The sequence below is a fragment of the Musca autumnalis genome, unplaced genomic scaffold (genome assembly GCF_047663935.1).
Source record: "Musca autumnalis isolate F117 unplaced genomic scaffold, ASM4766393v1 scaffold_2, whole genome shotgun sequence".
NCBI lineage: Eukaryota > Metazoa > Arthropoda > Insecta > Diptera > Muscidae > Musca > Musca autumnalis.
Window position 1 is genome coordinate 193157117 of NW_027411755.1, and position 21862 is coordinate 193178978.

The 21862-nt window shown below is 37.1% G+C and overlaps 1 protein-coding gene across 4 annotated transcripts in view; it reads right to left on the bottom strand.

Moving 5' to 3' along the window:
- ush (Zinc finger protein ush) overlaps window positions 1-21862 on the bottom strand; it is a 612790-nt gene that overhangs the window by 104334 nt on the left and 486594 nt on the right. Inside the window, exon 1 of one of the 4 annotated variants that reach the window (XM_073970419.1) lies at window positions 8553-8893. The exons of 2 other annotated variants lie outside the window; for them this stretch is intronic. Coding sequence is in view for 1 of the 2 variants with exons in the window: in XM_073970418.1 (XP_073826519.1) it covers window positions 7880-7886 (7 nt within the window). In the remaining variant the exon portion in view is untranslated. Of the gene's footprint in view, window positions 1-7879; window positions 8894-21862 lie in introns of those variants that run through there. One more of the 4 variants, XM_073970418.1, reaches the window with a different exon arrangement.

Genomic DNA, 21862 nt, shown 5'->3' on the forward strand with positions numbered 1-21862 from the left:
TTTACCTGCACATGGGAAACTGTTGTTGTTGTTGGAGTGAAAATGATTAAACCAAAACAAAGTTGTAAATGGCAATCACACACACACAAGCACATTTGGGAAAATTAAAAACAACAACAACAGAACACACATGTGCTCTACTAAAACCATCAGCATTATGAAACAACAGGATACAAAACTATTTAGTATATGTATGTGTCTTTGTTGTATTATCTGTGTGTGTTTGTGTGCCACAGAGTGAATTGTTTCAAAAATGTAAGGAATAAAGAGTTTTCTATTTCCTCCCTACCTAAAACAGGATGTGCCCTAGTAGACAGCCATTAATGACCACTGTGGAAGATTAGCTCTTAAAGTTGTTTTTAATGGTATTTTCTGATTAGCCACTTAACCAGCCGAAAAAGACAGACAGTTGAATGTATATGAGAGTGGCTTACTTAATGTTGTTGTTTTTTTTTTTGTTATCTGACGGACATGTTTAGGGAATTTTCAATAATTTCCGAATTTGTTTTATTTTGTTATCTTCATTCACTGTATTTGAATTTGATAATCATTTCGGAAACCACTTGAAATTATCCATTAGAGGTTCTTAAAAATAATTACTGTGATTTGAAACACAGAAATGGAAATTTATATTCATATTTCTGAAATATCCATTTTGAAGAGTTTAAGGCAGTAGAGGTTGATTTGGGCATACTAAAAATACAGATTTGAATAGAGAATACCACTCAAAATTATTGCAAAGCATATATTCTAGTATTCCGAAAATGCACAATAATGAAAATTGGCAACTGTGTGTCTTTTATCTCTCATAGGCCGCATTTACCCAACCTCGTAAAGCGCCACAAAGAAAAAATATTTCATATTATCAAAAATAAAAATCGGGGTACATTGTTCAAGAAATTAGCTTAGGTTAACGTCAAATAGTCGACATTGCCTACTCAATCCACCAATTTGTAATATGCTGTTCTAATAATAAGACATTTATTTAAAACGGCAGAAGACTTCAATTAAATTTTATTTTGAAACTTTTCTTCGAGTACGTGAACTTGTCATGTTCCCTGAAGGAATATCAAAAGGATATCGTATTGAATTTGGGCTAAAATCATAACATTTTAGACAATTAAGGAAAAATTGGAGGGTATTCCACTTTTTATCGTCTAGTTCGAATAATTTTGAAATTTTGTGTAGTTAGGTCAAGTCGCCCATCCGAAATGGTATTTTTTTAGACAATATTTTGTACATTTTGCTAGGCAAAGTTCAAAAGTTCATTGGGTCTCCACCGCTATTGGTTTGGAGATTTAAGCCCTGTTTAACTATGTCGAAAGAAAATTAATGCGAACGAAAAACACCTAAACTTTGCTTTTCATGTTAATATTGACTTTGTTTTTGCTTCGAAACAACAACAACATTTGACACACACACACGAGTTTAGCAGTTTTTCTTTCGTTTTCATTTTCTTTCGACATAGTGAAACAGGCTGTTAGAAGTAGACCGATATGGTCTGAAACTGATGTACGTGTACCTCCGTAATAGGGGCACGGGAATAGCCCGCTGCAAAAGATTTCAATGAGACCGATAGCTGGACTGTACATTTATCAACAATTTTGTGTGAGAGGTACCAACGTAGCCAGGGGCGGCACAGAAAGTATTATAAAATACCCTTTGAGCATCATGGTTCTAATATATGATTTTTCGATATATACACTGCATCCCTTTTAAACCGATGCTGGAATTTTGAAGTCGGAATTTGGTGGTTTTGTGAATTTTGATACGCTCAGCCCTTAGGCTAAAGAGGGTACATACAGTTTAATACGACCAAAAATGTGCCTCATCGAAATAATAGGTTAAGACTCCAAGTATGTTTAGACGAAATCTGTTTCAGATAATTTGGAGTCGATTTAGCAGCCATGTGCGTCCATCTGTCTGTCTGGCAGGCTGGCTAGTGCGCACGATAACTCTGGAACGGATCAACCGTTTGCACTTCGTAATATTTTGCGCAAACTTAGTTTAAGTTCGAAGACTGATCATATCGGTCCACTCCTTCGGGTACCCCCCACACAAAAATTCAAAAATTTTATATAAAATGGTGTGTGTGAACGACAATTCTCGAAGGAAGCAATCGATTTGGTCCAAACTTAGCACATCGTATTATTTCATCCAAATATAGATTGAGTTTGAGTATAGACCATATTGGTCCACTCCTTGGGGTACTTTCAACACAAAATTCGAACAAAAGTGAAGCTAAAGAGCAACTCTCGGATCGTTTAAAATATTTAGTCAGCAGGTTGTCACAACAATATTCGGAAAAGTGCGGTTTAAGAGCTGCCCTTGGATCGTTTTGAAAATTGTTTCAGCAGTTTGTCCTTGCAGCCTCCTTTACGGCGATACATTTTTTTCGGGCGCAAGTCCATACTTCCTAAGATAATCGCCTAAAAGTTGCAAGAAATCCTGATGGCCACAAATAAAACGTCAAATCCGCCGGATAACTCTCGCAGGGAGTTTCTGATTGGTCCACACTTTGCGCATCGTATTATTTCGCCCATTTGCACATCGTATTATTTCGTCCAGTCTTGTACCAGGTTGGAATATGGACTACATCGGTCCACTCCTTCGGGTAACTCCCACACAAAATTCAGAAAAGTGAAGTTTAAGAGCTGCTCTTGGATCGTTTTGAAATTTGTTTCAGCAGTTTGTCCCTGCAGCCCCCTTTACGACGGTACAGTTTTTTTCGGGCGCAAGTCTATACTTCCATAAATAATGGCTTAAACGTTTTAAGAAACCCTGACGGAAACAAATAAAATGGCAAACCCTTCCACCATAGTATGGAGTGTATATTAAGTTTCTTTTACCGTTTGTAAGGCATTAAAATAATCATCAATCAGACCCTATAAAGTATATATATTCTTGATCAGGGTGAAATTCACTCTAACATCCACAAAGAGATGGAGATGGGACGCTGAAATTTTGGGAATATGCGTCTTTTTTTGCAGGCTGGTCAAGTTCGATGATGGGCTATATCGGTCCACGTTTTTGTATAGCCCCCATATAACGGTACCAACCGATCTCAGGTATTTTGACGTTTTTAGTCACATTTTCAAACCGTATTAGGGTATTTAGGGTTCCTAGTGATTAACAAACTTATATTTAAAAAATGATGGGAAAAGGTCCATCTTTTGGTATAGCCCCCATATAACGATACCTCCCGATTTTCGGTATTTTGAAGGTTTAAGCTACAATTTTTAACCGAAATAGCTGTAATTTTACATTTGGGATTCTCAGTGGGCACGAAACTTCTTCACTAAAAATCGTCAGTATAGGTTCTTGTTTTGGTATAGCCCCCATATAACGGTACCACCAGATGTCAGGTATTTCGAGGGTTTAAGCTACAATTTTTAACCGAACTAGCTGTAATTTTACATTTGAGTTTCCCAGTGGGCTCGAAACTTCTCCACTAAAAATCTTCAACATAGCTCTCATATAACGGTACCTTCCGATTTCGGTATTTTGAGGGTCTTAGCTAAAATATTCAACCGAAGTAGCAGTAATTGGACATTTGAGGTTCTCTGTGGTCACGAAACTTCTTCAGAAAAAATCGTTAACATAGGTCCATGTTTTGGTATAGCTCTTATATAACGGTACCTCCCGATTTTCGGTATTTTGAGGGTTATAGCTACAATTTTTAACCGAACTAGCCAAACTTAGCACATCGTATTATTTCATCCAAATATAGATTGAGTTTGAGTATAGACCATATTGGTCCACTCCTTGGGGTACTTTCAACACAAAATTCGAACAAAAGTGAAGCTAAAGAGCAACTCTCGGATCGTTTAAAATATTTAGTCAGCAGGTTGTCACAACAATATTCGGAAAAGTGCGGTTTAAGAGCTGCCCTTGGATCGTTTTGAAAATTGTTTCAGCAGTTTGTCCTTGCAGCCTCCTTTACGGCGATACATTTTTTTCGGGCGCAAGTCCATACTTCCTAAGATAATCGCCTAAAAGTTGCAAGAAATCCTGATGGCCACAAATAAAACGTCAAATCCGCCGGATAACTCTCGCAGGGAGTTTCTGATTGGTCCACACTTTGCGCATCGTATTATTTCGCCCATTTGCACATCGTATTATTTCGTCCAGTCTTGTACCAGGTTGGAATATGGACTACATCGGTCCACTCCTTCGGGTAACTCCCACACAAAATTCAGAAAAGTGAAGTTTAAGAGCTGCTCTTGGATCGTTTTGAAATTTGTTTCAGCAGTTTGTCCCTGCAGCCCCCTTTACGACGGTACAGTTTTTTTCGGGCGCAAGTCTATACTTCCATAAATAATGGCTTAAACGTTTTAAGAAACCCTGACGGAAACAAATAAAATGGCAAACCCTTCCACCATAGTATGGAGTGTATATTAAGTTTCTTTTACCGTTTGTAAGGCATTAAAATAATCATCAATCAGACCCTATAAAGTATATATATTCTTGATCAGGGTGAAATTCACTCTAACATCCACAAAGAGATGGAGATGGGACGCTGAAATTTTGGGAATATGCGTCTTTTTTTGCAGGCTGGTCAAGTTCGATGATGGGCTATATCGGTCCACGTTTTTGTATAGCCCCCATATAACGGTACCAACCGATCTCAGGTATTTTGACGTTTTTAGTCACATTTTCAAACCGTATTAGGGTATTTAGGGTTCCTAGTGATTAACAAACTTATATTTAAAAAATGATGGGAAAAGGTCCATCTTTTGGTATAGCCCCCATATAACGATACCTCCCGATTTTCGGTATTTTGAAGGTTTAAGCTACAATTTTTAACCGAAATAGCTGTAATTTTACATTTGGGATTCTCAGTGGGCACGAAACTTCTTCACTAAAAATCGTCAGTATAGGTTCTTGTTTTGGTATAGCCCCCATATAACGGTACCACCAGATGTCAGGTATTTCGAGGGTTTAAGCTACAATTTTTAACCGAACTAGCTGTAATTTTACATTTGAGTTTCCCAGTGGGCTCGAAACTTCTCCACTAAAAATCTTCAACATAGCTCTCATATAACGGTACCTTCCGATTTCGGTATTTTGAGGGTCTTAGCTAAAATATTCAACCGAAGTAGCAGTAATTGGACATTTGAGGTTCTCTGTGGTCACGAAACTTCTTCAGAAAAAATCGTTAACATAGGTCCATGTTTTGGTATAGCTCTTATATAACGGTACCTCCCGATTTTCGGTATTTTGAGGGTTATAGCTACAATTTTTAACCGAACTAGCTGTAATTTGACATTTGAGGTTCTCAATGGCCACGAAACTTCTTCACTAAAAATCGTCAAAATAGGTTCATGTTTTGGTATAGCTCCCATATAACTGTACTTCCCGATTTTCTGTATTTTGAGGGTTCTAGCTACAATTTGTAACAGAACTAACTGTAATTTGACATTTGAGGTTATCTCTGTGGTCACGAAGCTTCTTCAATAAAAATCGTCAACATAGGTCCGTGTTTATACCCTCAGCATTTATGCTAACGAGGGTATATACACTTTCATACGGGAAAAATGTGCCGCACCAAAATAATGGTTTTAGACCCCAAGTATGTTTTGACTAAATGTGTTTCAGACAATTTAGAGTCGATTTATCCATGTCCGCCTGTCTCTCTCTCCAACGGATCAACTGTTCAACTTAGTTTAAGTTCGAAGATGGGTTAAATCGGTCCACTCCTTTCGGTACCTATCCCACAAAAGTTCGGAAATGTTCGGGAAATTTATGCGCACGATAACTCTTGAAGGAATTAACCGATTTGGTACATACTTTGCACATCGTGAAATTTCTTCCAGACTTAGATGATGTTTCAATATGGACTCAATCGGTCCACTTCATCGGGTACCTCCCACACAAAATTTCGGAAAAGTTCAGTTTAGGACCATCTCTCGAATCGCTTTGATTTTTGTTTAAGCAACTTGTATTCACTGCCCTCCCTACGACGGTGTAAGTTTCATCAGGGGCAAGTCCATACTTCCTCAGAAAATAGCCTGAAAGTTCCAAAAAAAACCCTATAACACCGTATGAGGTGGTTGGAGCGCAAGATAACTCTCGAACGGATCGGCCGATCCGGTCCAAAATGTGGCCTTCGTAATATTTTGTGCAAAGTTAGTTTAAGTTCGAAGATAAGCCATATCGGTCCACTCCTTTAGGTACCTCCCCCACAAAAGTTCGAAAATGTTCGGAAAATTTGTGTGCACGATAACTCTTGAAGGGAGTGACAGATTTGGTCCATACTTTACACATCCAAATATATCTACCAGGTATAGGTCTGGTTCGAATATGGACTATATTTGTCCACTCATCCGGTACCTCCCACACAAAATTTCGGATAAGTTCACTTTAAGACCTGCTCTCGAATCACTTTGATTTTTGTTGAAGCAACTTGCATTCCCTGCCTCAATTACGATGGTAACAGTTTTTTCAGAGGCAAGTCCATACTTCTTGAGCAAACAGCCCGAAGGATGTAAAAACCCCCTATGACACCATATGTAGTGGCTGGAGACACACTTCCTTAATGGTCAATCCATTCCATTAAGTATCTCCTCCTAAAAACTTTTGATTCTTTAATCCTAATCAACATTTTTGTCGGTTCATACGCCCAACATATTTAAAACCACCTTAATACACACGTTTTTTGGGGAAAAATTGTTTCAATATTCACAGGCTGAGGGCCAAAGCCGACTGATACTTTTTTACTTGTTCAGATGTAATTCGTAACGTTTTAATTGTTATTCGATTACTCCATTTGTAATTCGAAACAATTTAATTGTAATTCGAGAATTCCATTTGTAATTCGAATTATTTCATTTGCAATTCGAATTATTTCATTTGAAGTTTTTATTATTATATTTGTAAATTTAATTATTTAATTTGAAATTCGTGTTATTCTACTTGTAATTCGATTTATTCCATTTTAAATTCTATTATGCTACTTGTAATTCGAATTATTCCATTTCAAATTTTAAAGAAAAAATTGAAATGTTTCGTATTACAAATGAAATAATTCGAATTACAAATAAAACAATTCGAATAACAAATGGAATAATTCGAATTACAAATGGAATTCTCGAATTACAAGTGGAATTCTCGAATTACAAATAAAATGTTACGAACTACATATGAAATTCTTGAATTACAAATAAAATAATTAGAATTACATCTGAAACAAATGCAAATATTACATTTTAATTAAGACTATTTTATGGTGGGGGTATTAAAAGTTCGGTTCTGCCGAACTTTACGACTTTTTACATGTTTCTTCCTTAAATTGGGGGTGCTTTAATTCTGTGTTTTTTTTTTTTTTAATAATAAAGGTACATATAAATATTAAAAATCAATTTATAACTTTTATAATTTAAATTCGACTCTTGTTTCCGAATTTGTTTTAAATTTCTATTATTCTTATTAATTTGTTTATCACCAATTATGAAGGCATGTAATCCATATTTCTTTTCAAGAAATTTTCACAATTTCAAATTGGTATTCAATTTTGATAAATGCAACTCAACTCTTTGAGTCGTCACAACATTTGCTTCACAACTTCTACATTTCTCGTTTTTCTTTGGTCACTTCTTATGAAATTTCATTTGACATTTTATTATCCACATATAATTCCACAAAAGAAATGCACTGTTGTGATAAGACCACCACTCACTGAATGTCACCATGATGTAGTTTATCCAATTTCTTTGGAAAACGCTGCTTAAAATTAATTCTTTAGTTTTGAATTTCATGACAGGTGTTTATCCATAAAAAAATTGTGAAATTCAATATTCATTTCTTCTTTCTTTCGTTTTTTTTCCAAACGATGATAAATGAAAAATGATAATTCATAAAACAAAACAATGCTTATTACCAAACATAATTGTTGTTGGTGATGATGATATTAGTTTTATTTGTTTGTTTGCTGGTGTTGTTGTTGTTGTTGCTGTATGTAGTTTGTTATTTAATATCCACGTTAATTGTAATCAGCTGGGTGGTTGGTATTGACGGCTGGTCGTCAGTTGGTTAGTTAATATGCATTGGGTCAAAACATCGAGCGACACATTCATTCACAGTCTAGCTGACAGAATGACCAACTGACTCACCCCGATATGGCCAATCATCATAACTTGTATTTTTTTGCTTATTTTGTTATTATTATTTCTCTTCTTTTTTGCACTATGTCACACAGTAACAAATTCTTTAGAATTAATTCGATATTATTTGTGATTAATTTATGTCGTTGTTGTTGTTGTTATTTTGAAATATTTTCTTGCACACTTTTATTGATAAACAACATAATTCTGTATTTTTTATTATTTGTTGCTCATTTTGAAGATACAACACGTTGTGTTTTATAACACCACAGATATCAACTTCTTCTTCTTCTTTTGTTGTTGTTTGGGGTTTAACTTAAACTTTGGTAAAGTGAATTTTATTATATTATATTATTTTTATTTCTATTCCATACTCATATTCTTATAAGCACATTTTCACATTTTGGCAATATTAGTTTGCCGCCCATTTTTTCTAAAATTTGTTATTACCTTTTTATTTGAATTAATTTTGTTTTGTATTTTTATAAACAATGCGAATTTGTTTTCAATTTTTTTCTTTTTTGGATTTCATTCATTCAAACTACACTTGCTGCTGTTTTGCGGTTTTGTTTTTATTTTCTTATTTGTTGTTTAACTCTTCTTCATCTTTAATACCAAAAAAAACTTTTTGTTTGTTTTTATTCGAAAAAATCTCAAAATTGTGTTTTTGTTATGTTTTACGAAACGACAGCCAACGCGAGTTGTATTTGAGCGTGTTGTCAGCAACACTTTTGAATAAAAACGACGTTGCTTTTCGGTGTTGCTGCTTGTTTCACGTTCTATAGTAAACTGAATGAGCGAATGAGCGTTAAGTAATGAAATTTTTACTGTCAGATACAAAGATACGACCGAACGACAAACAAACAGAAACACACACACAGAGTCGGACACACTGCTCACCAACCACTCACAACGAAACCAAGCGGCGCATGTTGATTTTTCACATTTCTCGTCGTCGTCGTTTTGCTGCAAACAGCTGATATTTTCTGTGATAATATGAGAGAGACTGTGAGTGAGTGTATAAAATATACAACAACACCAATAAGCAAAATAATCTTTATCTCTTGTGTTGTTGCCTGCCGTTGGGTCGTTGATGTTTGGATGGATGACTACTATTTTTTGTTTGTTTGGTTTGTTGGATGGATGGATGAATGGCTGGTGGACGTTGGACGTTGTATGGATGAATTGTTTGGAGTTCGTTATGTTTCTTATAGTCAAAATTTTAGTCACCATACAACAGGGATAACAGGGATGGAAATTCTTATTTCTTCGAAAAAATTTGTCGGATTTAAGGACTTTTTAATTCATTGCACAATGTCCAATTTTACGAAAAACCTGGTCAAAACTCTAAAAATGAATGGATTTTGACCTAACCTTGGGTTCTTATGCTTTTTGAGTGGCTGGCTTCATTTTTCATTTTACTTAACCCTCAGACGGTCATTAAAGGGGTTTTTGGTCCCTTCTCCTATAAAATGTGATCTTGTCAGATCCAAATATTCTACAAATTTGTTCGCCATCAATTTTTACTATAGGTCCTAGAATACACCAAAACTCTATATCTTACCTAAACTCAAGAAATATGCAAAATTAAAAACGCAGAGGTCGTACTTCATGTGAGTTTTGGCAAAATTGTCATACAAAACATTATTCTAGAAGAATGGTGCTACAGACAAAAATTGTTTCCGCTAAATTTCACTATAAGCCACCAAAGAAATAAAATCTCTATTTGCATTACTTACCAAGGAAATGTCGGTATCAAGTTTTCAAAAAAAAAAACAAGTAAGAGATGGCTATAGTCGGACGGGGCCGACCATGTGATACCCTACACACTAACCTTGGGTACTAGTATTCCAAGGAATTTATTTTATATGACTGCGACATATTTCAGCCGTCCGCCCATACATACATACATACGAGTACATATGTATGTTAGTAGGCTGGTTTTAACTCAAATGGAAAAATCGATGTCGGTTTTGTGTCTTTTAAGATTACCAAACTTTGAGGTACAATTGGAATATTTTAACACGTGCCACTGGGGCCTCAAAGTTTCAATAGTAATTTGTATGGGGTCAACGCGAATTGCCACGAAACTGCTTAAATTGCCGTAAGTATTGTCCAATTGATGATAAGTTATCCTACAAAAAATTTTTTTGAATCGGCTGGATTTTAATATAAGGCCTATGATATGATAATATGGCCCAAATAACCAAAATTGGTCAAATATACTATCGGAGCAATATCAAATTCTTTGTATGATTCGTTTTCTAGCTACAGCTATAAATATTTCTCATTGATTGGACAATAAATGTGGCCTTTAGAGCAATTTCGTATAAGGTCACCTTTCGCCCCATAAATATTTCGTGGTATTATATTACTTTTACCCAAAGGGGGCACAAACACCTTAAGACCCCGTATAGCATTGTAATTTACCTCAATTTAAAAACTGGGAATTTCTCTATCTCGACTTAAAAAATTGTCTATTTCGTTATTTATCGGAATTGTGTTCCAAAAATGTGTTCCAAAAATTTAATTGGAATATTTTTCCCACAAAAGTTATGATCAATTTCTCTCACAATATACTATCTGATCATTATCCAACATTTTCGGCATCTTCCTTGACTAAACCTATTACCTTGTGCAAAATGTTGTCAGTTTTAAACTATAATTACGACCTCTAGTGTGATTATGGTTACACTATACACAATAAAAACTGTGGAATTCCTGCATATAGTAGGCTACAACTTTGTTATCTGACCACGTACATCAACATAATTGACACCCATGGAAAGGTTAAAAAGTCGTGTTCCGAATATGACTTATTGAGGCGGAATGAATCTTTCAGGAATGAAGATATAAGACGTATATCAAAAATGTTACCAATTATCACACAAATGTTTCGGTCCATTAAACCCCCTAAATATTATCTGATCATCTTGTTAAATTGCAAGATTCTTCCCTATTGTAAATCCAAACTTTACCCAAAATTTCGCGCCGATCAGGCTATCATTGCGACTTACAGAGCCGCTATAAAATCGGATAAAACTTTTGTTTTTGGTCCATTTCAATCACTAAACATTTCACGATCATCGCCAAAAAAGGGGTCTATTATGGTCTGGTCCCGACCTCCATACAAGATTGGTCGATAATTGCGGCCTGTAGCGTGCGTAAAATTTTAAATGGGCGGACGGACGGACACACATCTCAAAATCGCTTTATCTCGTCGAGATATGAATTTTGGTATACCACAAACTTATAATACCCTTCCCACATAGTGCGTAGGGTATAAAAACAAGGAACTAAAATAGGGGTGCAAGCTTCTATAATTTCTACAGTCTAATTAATAAAACTAAGTCTAAAGTCTAATTAATAAAACTAACTTCAATAAAAAACAAGTAAAAAAGTATTAGTCGGCTTTGCCGACCCTCAGCCTGTGTGGAGGGAAGTACTTTTTTCAAAAAAAAAAAAAAAAAAAAAATAAGTATTTTTTGGTTTCCAAAATTTTGGGCGTATGAACCGACAAAATATGGATTGGATAAAACGTCAAAAATTTGCGGGGGATATCGATAGATAGGGCTTTTGTACCATACTAAAAAACATTTGGTAAAAATGTCCAAAGGATCCTCGAACAGACCCTTAACCACACAAATATGTTGAACATTTGTGTGGGTGGTAGCCGAACGATTAGACCGATATGGCCCACATTTGAACATAAACTAAGTTTGGACAAAATGTTTAGAGATCCAAAGTTTGGACCAGATTATTTGCGCGTACCATTTTAGCGAATATTTTTGAACTTTTTTGGGAGAGGTACCGGAAGAAGTGGTGGAGGAACCACCTTCGAATTTCAACTAATATTCGAAGAAATATTACGACATCAAAGTGTGGACGAAAGCAATATTCGGTTCGAGTTCTCCAGCCACTACATATGTATGGTAGTATAGGGGTTTTTACACGTTTCGAGCTGTTTTGTCAAGAAGTAAGCACTTGCCCTTGAAAAAACTTTTACTGTCGTAATTGAGGCAGCGAATTCAAGTTGCTTTGACAAAAATCAAATTGATTCGAGATCAGACCTTAAAGTGAATTTATTCGAAATTTTGTCTGGGAGGTACCCGAAGGAGTGGACAAATATAGTCCATATTCGAACCTGATCTATATCTGGTAGACATATTAGGATGTGCAAAGTATGGACAAAGTCGTTCAATCCCTGCAATAGTTATCGTGAGCACAAATTTTCCAAACATTTTCGAACTTTTGTGGGGAAGGAGTGGACCGATACGGCTTTTCTTCGAACTTAAACTATGTTTGGACCAGGGTTTCGGAGTCGAGCCATTTTTCCTTCGACTCCGACTCCGACTCCAGGCCAGTTTTTTGTGACGACTCCGACTCCGGAGTCGACTCCGATGGCAATTTCCTATACCACTAAAAATTAATAAAATTTGCAAAATTTTTCAACTTTTCCTATACTAGGACCCTATATGCTTATCTGTTCTTTTCTCTAAGACAATTTGTAATGCAATGCGATGTAAAATTGATGTTCCGTATTGAATCTGCTGTATCTTATATCAAAAAGAACAACAACAACAGAAAGAATTTAGAAAGTTTCAGTAGATTTTGCCGAAATATATGTACGAGTATACCCTCAGATTATCAATTTAAAACAAAAACAAGTAATAAAGTATCAGTCGGCTTTGCCGACAGAGATATACCCTCAGCCTGTGCAAATTGAAACACTTTTTTCACAAAAAACTTATGTATTTAGGGTCGTATGGTCGTATGAACCGACAAAAATGTTGATTACGATTAAAGTTCAAAAATTTTGCGGAAAAGGTACTTAAAGGAATGGACCGACATAGACCATGAGGGTGCCATAGGGGGTTTTACACCCATCGGGCTGTTTTCTCAAGAAGTATGGACTTGCCCCTGAAACAACTTTTACCATCGTAATTGAGGCAGCGAATATAAGTTGCTTCAACAAAAATCAAAGTGATTCAATAGCAGGTCTTAAAGTGAACTTATCCAAAATTTTGTGTGGGAGGTACGGGATGGAGTGGACAAATATAGTCCATATTCGAACCTTATCTATATCTGGTAGATATTATGAGAATGTGTAAAGTGTGGACCAAATCGGTCACTCCCATCAAGAGTTATCGTGCGCACAATTTTTGCGACAGTTTTTGAACATTTGTGGGGGAGGTACCTGAAGGAGTGGACCTATATGGCCCATCTTCGAACTTTCGAATCTGGACAAAATATTTCGATACCCAAAATTTGAACCGAATCGATTGATCCGTTCGAGAGTTATCGTACGCACCAGCCAGACAGACGGACGGACGGACATTGCTAGACCGACTCAAAATTGTCTGAAACGGATATCGTACAAACATACTTGTGGTCTAAAACCATTATTTCGATGAGGCACATTTTTGGCCGTATCAAAGTGTAAATACCCTCTTTAGCCTAAAGGCTGAGGGTATAAAAATTGCGCATATTTGCGCCATTCCGAAAAAATCTAATTTTTCTCAACTAAAATATGAAATATTTTTATATGGAATTGAAAGGTTTACTCACACTAAATTTTGCTCCGCGTTATAACCGGGGCTCTAATTTATCAGACTAAACCAACACCTATCAAATATGTTTGCATTATTCAGAAAGATTCACGGCTTTTCTCATGTGAATTGAGAAAAGTTTAATTTAAGTAAATTTCAAAAATTACATTTGGAATGAAATATATGTATATGGGACTATATATACATCTGTACTGATTTGTTTGAAAATTGGCTCAATGTTTTTTAAGGCTAGTTCAGGTTGCATGTGTAAAATTTCAGTGATTTTGGTGCATATTTATCACATATCAGATGCGAATATATATGGAAGCTGCATCCAAATCTGGACCGATTTTCATTATTTTCTATAGGATTAATCCTTGTGCAGAAGATATGCTTTGTGCAAAATATTATATCAATCGAAATATAAATGAGCTTTCTAGGACTTATGGTCAACTCTTAACACAAATTTCCCCTCTGTGGAACGGGTCACATATCTTTTTCGTTTTATTTTGTCGAAATATGAAGATGGGTATGCCAACAGTAATTTGTTACTTACAGATTTTACGAAAGCGAAATTTAGACTTCTACAGTTCCCTTTTTTTTAAATGCATATTTTTTAATTCGTTTCGCTTAAATACACATATGCTGATCGGTTTAGTAACTGCTTTAGTAAAAACAGTGTTTCGTAGGTGGCCATTTGTCAGAAAACTGTGCAAAATTTTTCAAAAAAAAAAAAACAAAAAATCTGAAAGTAGCCACGGTGCTCTTGAAACAATTTTAAATGGAAGGTGCTTACACCTTGGAAGTTTTTGCGAATTCTGAAACTACAATGTTCATAGATGAGAAAAATCGAAAAACAAAAAAATCGCCGGAGCGCTTTTTAAATAAATCGCGATTTAAGTTGACATGTTTAGGTGTTGTTTAGGTTTTCACAATTTTGCTTAGAAACCGCAAGTCCTATCAAAATGGGACTTAAGAAAATATTGTAGCTATGAAAATTCTCTAAAAGATTGACCTCTATGGTATTCTCGTCGGTTTTACCGTTTTTGAGATATAGAAGTTCAAATTGGGACAATTAAAATTCAATTCAATTCTGTATCGCCCCCTTATAAAACAATGTCATGAAGGGTGCGCCTTAACTAACTTTTGATGAAAACCGCTTACACAGGGGAAGTTTTTGTGAATTCTGAAACAGCAATGTTCACAGATGAGAAAAATCCAAAAACAAGAAAAAATCGCTGTAGGGATTTTTAAATAAATCGCGGTCAAAATTCACATTTTTAGGTGTATTTGAGGTTTTCACGATTTTGCTTGGCAACCGCAAGTCCAATCGAAATGGAGCTAAAGAAAATGTTGTAGCTGTGAAAATTTTCTACGGGATTGACGTTTATCATTTGTTCCCAGCCTGTACAATTTTTGAGATAAGGAAGCTCAGTTTACATTTTTAGGTTTTTTTGTTAGGGTTTCGCGATTTTGCTTAAATACGGTAAGTTTTATTGATGTGGGACCTGAGAAAATGTTAAAGCTGTGAAAATTCTCTACAAGACTGGCTTAAGTAACTTATCCTAAGTTGTACCATTTTTTTAGATATATAAGTTTAAGTTGGGAATTTGCAGTCATGACATTGTTTTATAAGGGGGCGATACAGAATTGAATTGAATTTGATTTGTCCCAATTTGAACTTTTATATCTCAAAAACGGTAAAACCGGCGAGAATACCTTAGAGGTCAATCTTGTAGAGAATTTTCATAGCTACAATTTTTTTTTAAGTCCCATTTTGATAGGACTTGCGGTTTCTAAGAAAAATCGTGAAAATCTAAACAACCCTTAAAAATGTCAACTTAAATCGCGATTTATTTAAAAAGCGCTCCGGCGATTGTTTTTTGATTTTTCTCATCTATAAACATTGTAGTTTCAGAATCCGCAAAAACTTCCGAGGTGTAAGCATCTTCCATTTAAAATTGTTTCAAGAGCACCGTGTAGCTCAAGGTATTATAAATCAGATGAAAACAATATCTTTTGGAAAAAATTGGTAGATTACTTGTAAAAATTCATGAAAAATTTCATTTTTCGTGCACAATAAGTGACCATAACCCCATAATTGTGGACAAAATAAACTTATAATACTTTTTCCACATTATATTGTGAAGTATAAATATGTGAGATCTAAAACTAGTATTCCAGAGTGTATATAAGTTTTGTCATAAATGTGATGGTATATTAAGAAATCGATTCATATTGAAAGATGCAATTATAATTCTATTGTCATTGTCTAAATATAATAAATCCTTGCAAGTTTACTCATAGATTTCCTATAAAATGAATAAACGATTTATCAAAATGTTAATAAAGTTAATCTCTCTACATAAAAAAATAAAAACTCTTTTGATAAATGTAGAAAAACATTTTGCCCGGAGTCGGAGTCGAGCTTTTTTTCACGACTCCAGACTCCGACTCCGACTCCAGCAAAATTTGCTAGACTCCGACTCCAGACTCCGACTCCGACTCCGACTCCGAAGCCCTGGTTTGGACAAAATATTACTAAGGCCAAATTGTGGACCCAATCGGCAGATCCGTTAGAGAGTTACCTTGCGCTCCAACCACATCACACGGTGTCATAGGGTTTTTGTGCAACTTTTAGGCTATTTTCTCAGGAAGTATGGACCTGCCCCTGATGAAACTTGTACCGTCGTATGGGGGGCAGTGAATACAAGTTGCTAAAACGAAAATCAAAGCGATTCGAGAGCAGTTCCTAAACTGAACTTATCCGAAATTTTGTGTGGGAGGTACCCGAAGGAGTGGACCGATTGAGTCCATATTTGAACCCCATCTAAGTCTGGTAGACATTTTACGAGTTGCAAATTATGGACCAAATCGGTTGCTTCCTTTAGGAGTTATCGTACGTACAAATTTTCCGAACATTTTCGAACTTTTGTGGGGGAGGTACCGGAAGGAGTGGAACGATATAACTCATCTCGAACTTAAACTAAGTTTGGACAAAATATTACGAAAGTCAAATTTTGGACCGAATCGGTTGATCCGTTCGAGAGTTATCGTGCGCTCCAGCCAGCCAGACAAACTGACAGAAGGACGGACATTGCTTAATCGACTCCAAATTGTCTGAAACACATTTCGTCCAAACATACTTGGGGTCTAAAACCATTATTTCGATGAGGCACATTTTGCCCGTATGAATGTGTATATACCCAGCAAAAAAAGTCCTCCCAAAATCATGGGTTTTGTAAGGGATTTTTGGCAGCCGTAACTACTGGCAAACCCTCTTTCTTCCCCATTATTTTTACAAGGGCATGTCGCACTCAGTTTGTAGTTATTTTATGACCACTAGAATAACTAGTTATTCTGTGGCCACTAGAAGTTGAAAAGTAAATTGAAAAAAATTCTATTTTTAGAACAGTTGATGCAGAGATTTTTTTAATTTCATCACACTTCTTACTTTTATGTTACTTTATTTTATTTCGCTCGCTGTGCGAGTTGAACACACGAACCCTCTGATTTCTAGCCAACGCAAACGAACAATAAGGGTTGCTTAAGAACTTAAATGTGCAGTGCACAAGTGCACCACGAACTGTCATTTTTTAATTAAAAAACTCGTGTGCCGACAGTGAGCGTTTAACACACAACCCTAGTATTTGTAGTCGGACACACACTCACTGTGCCACCGTCCTCATTACTTAGTGAGAAGCAAAGTAAGTAGGTTTGCCTTGTAATTTTTTTAAGAAGTATCCCATTACTTTTCAGATTACTTGTAATGGGAAAATAAGCTTGTTTACATTACTTTGTAATGGGTTACGTAATTACTAATGGATCCGAATTTTTGCTGGGTACCCTCGTTAGCATAAATGCTGAGGGTATAAAAATAATTTAGTAGGCTTTTAAAAAATCACATTTTTGGGGAATGAATAGCAACCAAACTAAATTAGATATTACAAATCTATAAACGCCAAATAATCAAAAAATTATCGAGAATTATAACAGCAACAACAACTATAGTCAACTAACGTACAATTTGTTTGTATCACTATATTACTTAAGCAAAGCTAGAAGCAATATTTTAAGAAAATAAATATTGTAAAACAAAAGTTCACCTTTTAAGTGCATTTCTAGTTGTTTCGCGTGGTAAATCGCAAACCGAAATATGAGGCATTAGTCATGGGATACTTAGCAATATAATTCAACAAGAATCTCATTAGTTCTATGTACTTTAATTTTTGAGTAAAGTTCCCATATTTCGCACTCGATGTTAAGGGTAGATTTTTGAAACCTATATTTTTTGATACTTTTTAAAATTATTTAAAATAATTATATATAAAAATGAAATAAAAAAAGTAATCATGGCGATTTATTGCCAATATATGTAGCCGTTTCACAAAATATAGAGAACATGATTTACATGCGCAAGCGCGACTTTACAGATGTGCAAAGTTGATTGTTCGAAATTTCGAACGCTGGTACTTAACCTACATATCGATGGGTATATCAAAACGTGGAAATTTACTGACAAATTGCGGAGAAAAGTTATTATAGCACCATATAAGACTAAATACTAATTTTCAGCCATTCCTAAAGGCTAGAGCGTCTAAATACCCTAAAATCGTTAGGTACCATTCAACGGAGGCTATATAAAACGTGGACCTATGCTGACAAATTTCTGGAAGAAAGTTATGTAGCCTCAAAACAGACTAAATATGTATTAATTTACAGCTAAATCCTTGAAATCTTCCGAAAATCGGATGGTACCGTTCTATGGGGGCAATCCAAAACGTGGACCAGTGCTGACACTTTTCAGGGAAAAGTTTTGTAGGTCCAAAGAAGTCTCAATATCAATCTTCAACCATTTTTCCATACAAAAAGTGTGAAATAAATCAACAAAAACGCAAATAAATCAATTTTATTTTACTTCTATACATATAGCTTAAGCGCCTGTGTTCGGAATTTCGAACACCACTTTCCGGGAAAACGAAAAATCGGAAAAACTCTTTGAGTTGATTTTTGACATCAGTGGGTCCTAATTACCATAAAAAAGTGCTTTGTTAAAAAAAAAAAAAATAAAAAATTTGTCTCGGTACGATATGGGTTAGTCCATTGGTACCAGTCCGACTAAAAATGTGTACCACCAAGTATGTTTTGAGAAAATGTTTTGAGAAAATCCTTTAAAGTATTTATTTATATTTTTCCCACCTAACCGACTTCTAATTACCTTCACATTTTGCTGTCCCTAAAGTCGGCATCAGCAAGGTCCTTCTTGACTGAAAATAATCCATCGAGTTCTCCTTTTCAGAACACCGGAAGATAATTTTACAATTCTATATTGACGGCAAAGCAAAATTCTTACAACTCTATACTGACGGTAAAGCAAAATTCTTCAACAATGAAACAAGAAGAAACATATGACCGTTGTCCTGCCAATGACGTTATAATTATTCTAGTCGATTTTAATGCCAAAATTGGAAAGGAGAATATCTTTGGCCCAACATACGTCGTGGTGTTTTATGTGGGTACCTGTCATGCGGCCTACCACACAGTGCTCTGAACACCAGGTGAATACAATGCATGCGCCAACGCCCCCGCACGAAAAGTACGGTTACCAATTCGCACACACGTATTTGGACGTGATCGCCTACTTCATTAGAAGCGGTGCCTATCTAAACTCCTACCTTTCTTTGGGCCAGCACCCGGTTGAAGTGAAACTCCACTCTCGAGCCGAAGCTATCCCCGCGATTTGGGTCTTAACCACAGCCACCGAATACTCCCACAAGGGGGATAACACCAACTGCCAGGCCAGATCCAAGCATCTGGGGGCACCAGAATATAGCCTCCGGTCAAGCTACGTGGCCAATGACCACTACCAGTTGTGCTCAAAACAGCCCCGGCCTGGTGACCTCCTTCAATTATGCCAGCGGAAAAACAAACAAAATCCCATCCACCAAATCAGAAGGCCCAAGCCAATCATCATCAGATAGTTGCAAGCCACGCTTCAGCTTATACAGAACAGTCCTACATCTCGCTTCCAGGTCAAAGGGCAGGGTGCGCACAGAACGCCTGCTCAAACCCCAATCGGTCCGCAAGACCCTTCTGACCATACCAACAACAGCAGTCAACTTGTGGTCACTTGAACGTGGTCACCAAATCGAACGTGGGAAGGTTGACTGTGCGCTAATCTGCCTTTCAGCAGCATTAGCTCAGTCTTCTCCTTAGACACCTCAACACCCACTCAGTCACTCCAGATCCCAACGATGCCCATGGCCTCCTCAGCACGACGTGCCAGTTTGACAAGAGTCTTACCTTCGATCATGATAAGGAGGTCACAGATCTTGAAAGTGGTCGCAAACTGCCGCATCATGACGTTCTAAATAAATGAACTACAGAGAGACCCCTGAGGGCAGCCTCGCTCCACATCTGTCCAGACCGTCACATTGGCCCCGCGACAAAAGCCCTGCGTCCACTGAAATAAATCGACCAGAGATTAAACTCCCGACACCTCATCTCTGACAGCTTAGCGAGCACATTATTTCCACAAAAGGAAGTCAAATACGCCCTTGAAGTCCACAAATATGCCTAAGACATATTTGGCATTTGACCCGCTCAGACTGTTCTGCACATACATCCACGCGTCCACCGTACCTCTACCCTCGACAAAGCCGAACAGATGCGGTGAAAGACCAACGCCGCGGCGCGCCCAAAGCCTTGCTTCCATAATCCTCTCCAGCACTTTTCCAAGCTCTGGGAGAAGGCTTATGCCCCGATAGGAGCGAGGATTACTCCTCACCCGAGCAGGCGACTTAAGGATCACCACGACGCTAGCTTCCTTCCACGCGGGAAGTACCCCTGGCTAATGCAACCACCCAGAACGGACTCAATATACTGAGGCATGAGCTTCCAGATTGATTTATACATCCTTCCGGTCATACCGTCAATTCCTGGCGAGTTTCTACTTCTAATCCGGCAGATACTGTCCGCAACTTCATTACGATCCAAGTCCGGAGGCCTACCCAGCTCCCACACAAGCGGGGGAGGTGAGTGGGTCTCCGACCTTGGAAAGACAGACCACAGAAAAATCCCTACTTTTCTCGTCCACACCGAAACAGTCGACGTGGACAAAAAACATGGTAGTTATCAGTACCAGATTTAAGCATCTCGACATTCATAAGGACACCTGGATGTCTCCAGATCAAAGAACAAGAAATCAAATTCAGCACGTTGTGTTAGACGGAAGATATTCATCGAGCGTATTAGATGTACGATCATTTCGAGGAGCAAACGTAGACTCAGACCACTACCCCGTTGCAGCAAAGGTACGTTGCCAATAAAGCACAAACAGATACAACGCGGAAATTGGATGTCGGTAGGTTGCAAACACATCAGATAGCCACAGCATATTCCACTCAACAGGCCCAATTGCTTAATCAAAGCACTTCTCGTCCTGATAACATGCAAACAGCCGCAGAGACCAGAGACCTCCACCAAGGAACCCATTGTATGACCAGGAGTGTCGTAATGCTACAGAAGAAAAAATGCGGTATATAGGACTACTTTCCAATTAGTAGCAACGCGTAGCGCACGAGAGAGGTATCGGGAGAAAAGTGGAGAGAAGAAACGACAATTCTGCAGTGTGAAAAATCGAGATATGCAGGATCCAAAGGGTGAAACTTCAAACTGGTGGCTTTGGTGCTGGCACATCCTCCTGTAGAGACCAGCAAGGTAATTTGGTAACTGATACCGATATGGAAAGACCACTTTTCTAAACCGTTGGTGTCCAATAGTAGCGAAGTCGACGAAGCTACCACAGATGCAATCCCAGAAGATGGTATTGCATGCATACCACGGCCAAGATGAGGTAAAGACAACAATAAACCGGCTAAGAAATAATAAGGCAGCAGGACCCGACGGCTTACCAGCCGAGCTATTCAAAACTGGAGGCGGCACGCTGATAAGGTGTATGCATCAGCTAGTTAGCACTATCTGGCTGGAAGAACGCATACCCGACGTTTGGAACCAGAGTACCCTGTGTCCCGTCCACAAGAAAGGAGACAAAACTGAAGCTTAAGTATTCTCCCTATAGCCTATAAGATAGTGTCAGGGATATTATGCGGACGACTAAAGCTTATGGTCAATAAAATAATTTGACCATACCAATGCGGCTTTAGACCTGGCAAGTCCACAATTGACCAGATATTTACCCTGGTATCCCCG